Below are 6684 nucleotides of genomic sequence, written 5' to 3'. Positions count from 1 at the left end.
CTAGGTGGTCATTCCAAAGCCCATAGCATCTGTTATACCGATACTCACTTTGTGAAATGAGAGAAGAGTCTAAATTATGTTGCAGTTGCCGTCATATTACCCTTCGAACCGAAGCACCAAACGATATATACAGGTGAGGTCTCACACTAGCAGCCGTAGGATGAACCTGTACTAAAAAATAAATTTGTTATTTTGGGACATGTAAGATTACGAAAAAATTAAGTATCTTGTACATTTTTTTTATTGCTCATATGGCTGGACGAGCTCACAGCCCACCTGGTGTTAAATGGTTACTGGAGCCCATAGACATCTACAACGTAAATGCGCCATCCACCTTGAGATATAAATTCTAAGGTCTCAGTATAGTAACAACGGCTACCCCACCCTTCAAATCGAAACGCATTACTGCTTCACGGCAGAAATAGGAGGGGTGGTGGTACCTACCCGTGCGGACTCACAAGAGGTCCTACCACCAGGGGTATTTTATGGGCATTATTTATGCACACTACTTAAGTAATTCAAATCGACTGTGTCATAGTCATAATATATATCCTATAGTCCTACTTTACATAACCGACATTGATGTCAGTCACACTATGAACAGGAGAACATAGACCTTTAGGTTTCATACTTCAGTGCAGAAGAATCAAGATAGTCTATGTCTATCTATCTATTGTCAAATCAATAACTTTTCGGGGTCCTCCAAAAAGTCTACTGAAAAAATCTCAGTAAATGATCACCAAAGAGATGATACTGGATGAAAAATAATATCAGTAATATTATTTCTCTATTCATTTAGTTTCATCCCAGTTGATTAATGCTCAAATTAATCATTTTCATTTCATTTCATTAGTCTATGTCTATCTATCTATTGCACTGAAGTAGGAAACCTATGGAAATGAAACATCAACAAAAAATTCGTGCCACTGTGACGTCATCTGGCCACAAAACATGGCGGTTTTAGTGCTGCCCAGAAGATTTTAATGTTTGTAGGTTTTATCGATAAACGTTCTTGGCTTATTTTATTTTAAATATTGTTGAGTATGAATGTATTTGTAGAATTTATACTTTAATAGGAAGTAAGTATATTGTTATGTGCAAAGATGATATGATTTAGATATTATATGAAATCTAAGACGAGTTCGTGCTTCAAATTTTCCAAGTAAACGATATGACGATTTTTAAAATTTGCCACACTGATTTTATAAAGTTGTCGTTTGCCGCAAAACATAAAGATATGGCATAGTACAGTGCCATCAGCCCATTTCTAGCATGCTGAATGTTATCGTATTTTGAGTACGTGTTTTTCTTACACTATTACAATCTATTTTAATTGTTTTGCTGACTCTAAAGTCCGTAACACACTACGCACAGCGCACCTCAAGGAAGGTGCACCGCACTACCGCACCGCACGCAAATTTTAAGCTTATCAAGGGACCGCCTGATAAAAAAAAAACACCTACAGAACATTTATTCGTTAATGAAATTACAAACGTCATTCCTTGTGACTTCCTCCCTAAAATCACTTAATTAATAAATATTTAACGAATTTACAATAGTGTTTTACTCACTGCTGAATAAAACTATTTTATTTAAATAGTTCCGAAGAGATTTTGTCGGTAGCCTTTTTCCCGAAATATCTAAACAGAATGTCTAAATATGTTTTGATGACATATTTTAAAGAGGTATTTATGCTTATCATGATCAATAGATTCCGACCGAAAAATGGTGTCCGATTTTTCGGGTGAGGGCTCCATAATGAATTTAAATATATAGATAATAGTTTTGAGGCATCGACTTTCTTGAGATCCTATAAAATACGTTTTAATTATTATTTTTATATGTTTTAAGCATGATAAAATATGAAATTTTATATAAGCAATCATATTAAATCGATATCGAAGTCCATAAATAATGTACAACCCAAAACAGACGGCCGAACTGACGTGACAATGACATTTGGTGCGCTCAACATGGCGGATTTTCGGCCTCATTAGACGGAGACGGAGACATTTACGTATATTCATGTTTCATTTTATGTACGCACTGAAATACTGTTATATTGTTTTCCTGCGAGTTAAAGTGCTGAGTAAGAACGAGATAGATATATGTTTATGTGTGTGCCTTCAAAATGGGTGCTATTTATATAAGCAATTGTACGTATAGAACAATATGTCGTGTCCCTACTATATAGGTCTATGATCTATTGTCAAATCAATAACTTCTCGGGGTCCTCCAAAAAGTCTACTGAAAAAATCTCAGTAAATGACCACCAAAGAGATGATATTGGATGAAAAATAATATCAGTAATATTATTTCTCTATTCATTTAGTTTCATCCCAGTTGATTAATACTCAAATTAATCATTTTCATTTCATTTCATTTCACTCCATATTATCATTTTTCATAAAAATAAGAATAATAACTAAAATAAGACATGACTTAAAAGTCTTAGTTACCAGGTCATAAAATCCCCTAAAAATATTTTGTCATATCAGCTAAATCCAGAATATATTATGTGTATAATCTATGATCCAGAATGTCAAATTTGTTGGTAAACATCCATGAATCTTTAGTATCAAAACAAACAGGAAAATCATATTTAATTAAAGGAAATTATGAATATTATCATTACTTGTGTGATGGATTTGATGATAGGGTAAAGTTTTATTAACTTTTGATTACAATAGGCAATGACAACATTTAGAGGTTATAATGTTGTATCACTCATAATGTAGCGAATAAATTTACATTTAAGGGCTGGGGTTGCGGTTATAGAACTCTTCAGACGATATGTTCCTGGATGAAATTAAATCATATGGATGTTGCTGTACCTTCAATACGAGAGATTCAATCGATACTGGTTGATTTGGAAGATAAACCGAAAACGTTTATTGGTTCGAGACAGTGGATTGGCAGTTTTGAGGTATTTGTACATTGAAAATAAATTGTGAAGTATGCAAATTAATTTTGACCATTTAAATTTATTATTGTACTAATTGTAACAAATTATAACACGGGTATGTAAGCTAGTGGTATTAAATTATAATTGCTAGTTGTGCTTTTACTAAGTAAAAACATTGATACTTGCCCATAACCAACTGTAAGTACATATTAAAAAAAAAAACGAATAGCCTTTGTATAAGTTAAATTAGAAAAAAAAAGTTATAAAATTATGTACTCCTCCTTTTCCTCGCATCATTTCTTCAATGCCTCAAGTCAAGACCATCATATTCCGACAGGATTTTACTCCCTGTAATGCCACTCCAGCGCCTCCGATCATTGAAAATTATGCACTAGTACTTCCAATCCAATAATATGAATGAGAAGGAAACTATGAAACCTCATTTAACCTTAAACTCAACTTTTATTATATAACTAAATTCCGTTAAAACCATTTAATGACTTTGTTGTGTGCGTATTGCTAATATCCATTAGTGACAGGATTCACTTGCTGCTATTGAAAGCAATATAAAAATGTTTTAGGTTTGCTTGGTAATTGATAAACTATTTGATGTTCCATGTAAAATTATTCATATAAACAAAGGAGACGATCTTAAAACTATTGTGGACGCCTTAGTCAAACACTTCATTGAGTACAGCAGTCCCGTAATGATGGGAGGAGATGTTGATTGCTCATCTAAAGGGATCATGGGCATTCATATTGGAGACCATGGTGCCAGTTTATTGGTGGTCGTAAGTATTCATTGATAAATTCAGCATTATATTTAGGTATATTTTTTATATAAGTATATGAACATTTATTAAGTAGGAAATATGTTTTTAACAAATGTTCACAATTGATTTTGATGGTGAAGGAAAAACATCGTATACTAAAAATCAGACTTGAAAAATTATAAGCTGCGTAATTACTGGTGGTAGGACGTCTTGTGAATCCGCATGGGTAAAGTGTGGGTGGACGAGCTCACGGCCAACCTGATATTAATAGGTTATTGGAGCTCATAGACATCTACAACGTAAATGCACCCACCTACATTGAAGTATGAGTTCTAAGGTTTCATTTTTACAGTACAGTGGTTGCCCGACTTTTTAAACTGAAACGCATTACTGCTTCACGGCAGAAATAGGCAGAGTGGTGGCACCTACCCGAGCAGACTCGCAAGAAGTCCTACCACCAGAAATTACGCAAATTATAATGCTGCGGTTTGGTTTTTATTACACAATGTTATTCCTTCACCGTGAGGCGTGGAAGTAAATCGTGAACATTTGTTAAGTACGTATTTCATTAGAAAAATTAGTACTTGCCAGCAGAATTCGAACACCGTTGCATCGCAAGATACGAATACACCGGAAGTCTTATCCTTTAGGCCACGACGACTTTATAATAATCTTGTCATTTTTCTCAGGATCCACACTATGTTGGAAAACAACCACGTAAAAATTATCTACAAGACCATGGCTGGGTGAAGTGGCAACCACTCCATGATTTCCTGAGTTCGTCTTTCTATAATTTGTGTCTGCCTCAAGTTAAAGCAAAGAATGCGTGAATCAAAGTTAGTCAATTAAAGTAAAAATAAAATAAACAGATTTCTTTGCGAGTCTTATTTTATTCATTCGTAATTGACTATATGAAATCATGAAAATAACAATAGAAACTTGAATTCGGGAAACCAAACAATTACATCCAACAATTATAAAGTTACCAATACAAAATGTATTTTTATTTAATTATAAATCAGGCTCCAATGTGCAGAAAAATAAAAATAAATAAACTTAAAATTAAAAAAAATTATTTAAATTTAAACTAATGGAAGTAAGTGTAAAGAAAATGGCGAATCTAACCTTTGTATCCGTACTTAATTTATTATGTTATTCGTTTTTAAAAATATTACATTATAATAATATTCATGTCCCACATTTTTTTTTTTTTTTTTTTATTGCTTAGATGGGTGGACGAGCTCACAGCCCACCTGATGTTAAGTGGTTACTGGAGCCCATAGACATCTACAACGTAAATGCGCCACCCACCTTGAGATATAAGTTGTAAGGTCTCAGTATAGTTACAACGGCTGCCCCACCCTTCAAACCGAAACGCATTACTGCTTCACGGCAGAAACAGGCAGGGCGGTGGTACCTACCCGCGCGGACTCAGAACAGGTCCTACCACCAGTAATTACGCAAATTATAATTTTGCGGGTTTCACTTTTATTACACGATGTTATTCCTTCACCGTGGAAGTCAATCGTGAACATTTGATGAGTACGTATTTCATTAGAAAAATTGGTACCCGCCTGCGGGATTCGAACACCGGTGCATCGCTTATTCGAAGGCCCTCACAAAGACATACTAGACAACATTCAGATTCCGAATATAAACTAATGACTTGTAGTAATTAATACGGCGTATCTATCCGGAAATGAATTTTCTCGTCTGTCTGTAGATAAATTAAAAAACTTTTGGGAACGTGCGTTCAAAAGGCTGTGTTAAAAGCTATGAAACGATGCTGTATCTCAAATTGCTTTTTTAATTGAAAATGCTATTAAATTAAATTAGTCCGTCTTGTGTTCAAAACTTAACAATAATCCTTTATTGCCATATCATTTGTTATTAAATTTATGCCATATTACATTTTCGCTTTCTTTTTGTTATTGACATCTTGTAAAGGCGTGGAATGGAAAAAAGTTTCAAATTTAGCAGCTCAGAAAAAAAAAGAGAATTGACTGTTTTGTCTTTACCTATTTAAATATAGAAGAGCAATGCATTAAGTTACTTTAACGTCATTGGTAATAAAAGAAAACATTAAACAAAAAAAAACTTAAATCAAACTAGGTAATAACCTTTGCTATCTTCTATCAATAAACTTATATAGGTAAAATTAATCGGTGTTCATAATGAGACAGACGCCCTGCAGTATCCAATGACTGCAGTGCTCAGTGGTCCAGAGGTCCGACTCGAACACAAGTCCCACACCCATAGCGTTTCGTCGCTGCGATGTGGTGTACACAGGGGTGCGTAGCGTGTTCTGTGAAAAACATTATCCATAAAGTAATTAGTGAGGAATTAACCGTTTTTTTTATTGCTTAGATGGTACTGGAGCCCATAGACATCTACAACGTAAATGCGCCACCCACTTTGATAAGTTCTAAAGTCTCAAGTATAGTTACAACGGCTGCCCCACCCTTCAAACCGAAACGCATTACAGGCAGGGTAGTGGTACCTACCCGCGGGATCTCAGGCGGGTACCAATTTTTCTAATGAAATACGTACTCAACAAATGTTCACGATTGATTTCCACGGTGAAGGAATAACATCGTGTAATAAAAATGAAACCCGCAAAATTATAATTTGCGTAATTACTGGTGGTAGGACCTCTTGTGAGTCCGCGAGGGTGGGTACCACCACCCTGCCTATTTCTACCGTGAAGCAGTAATGTGTTTCGGTTTTGAAGGGTGGGGCAGCCGTTGTAACTATACGTGAGACCTTAGAACTTATATCTCAAGGTGGGTGGCGCATTTACTTACGTTGTGGATGTCTATGGGCTCCAGTAACCACTTAACACCAGGTGGGCTGTGAGCTCGCCCAACCATCTAAGCAATAAAGAAAAAAAAACCCTAGGGTAAAGCTGATACACCATGCTATCACTATAGATAGGAAAAAAAAACCGGAACTTATCTTCATACAATACGTAATAGTGATGTAGATATGTATGAGAATATTGCCCTA

General features: G+C 35.0%; 2 protein-coding genes across 3 annotated transcripts in view; one reads left to right on the top strand and one right to left on the bottom strand.

Annotated features, from left to right (window-relative positions):
* Positions 1-2467: 2467 nt before the first annotated feature.
* Positions 2468-4674, top strand: LOC101739001 (probable Ufm1-specific protease 1). Its single transcript, XM_021352762.3, has 4 exons — positions 2468-2659; positions 2759-2926; positions 3487-3696; positions 4368-4674. The coding sequence occupies exons 1-4, from the start codon at positions 2540-2542 to the stop codon at positions 4506-4508; spliced, it is 639 nt and encodes a 212-aa protein (XP_021208437.1). The 5' UTR covers positions 2468-2539; the 3' UTR covers positions 4509-4674.
* The window catches only part of LOC101747012 (dynein axonemal heavy chain 10), a 107790-nt gene continuing 105654 nt past the window's right edge, over positions 4549-6684 (bottom strand). For both annotated transcript variants that reach the window (XM_038017669.2, XM_062673927.1), the window contains one exon: positions 4549-5983. In XM_038017669.2, coding sequence (XP_037873597.1) covers positions 5837-5983 — 147 coding nt within the window. In that variant the 3' untranslated portion in view covers positions 4549-5836. The remainder of the gene's footprint in view (positions 5984-6684) is intronic.

Source organism: Bombyx mori, chromosome 19 (genome assembly GCF_030269925.1).
Source record: "Bombyx mori chromosome 19, ASM3026992v2".
Taxonomy (NCBI): Eukaryota; Metazoa; Arthropoda; class Insecta; order Lepidoptera; family Bombycidae; genus Bombyx; species Bombyx mori.
Note: the sequence above shows the minus strand (reverse complement) of the source record. Positions and strands in the feature narration are given on the sequence as shown.

What these genes read in the sequence shown, in the direction of transcription:
- LOC101739001 (XM_021352762.3), top strand. Translation starts at nt 2,540, where the DNA reads ATGTCAAATTTGTTGGTAAACATCCATGAATCTTTAGTATCAAAACAA. An exon ending in AGTGGATTGGCAGTTTTGAG is followed by an intron (nt 2,927 to 3,486) that starts GTATTTGTACAT and finishes AAAATGTTTTAG; the next exon opens with GTTTGCTTGGTAATTGATAA. An exon ending in GTGCCAGTTTATTGGTGGTC is followed by an intron (nt 3,697 to 4,367) that starts GTAAGTATTCAT and finishes CATTTTTCTCAG; the next exon opens with GATCCACACTATGTTGGAAA.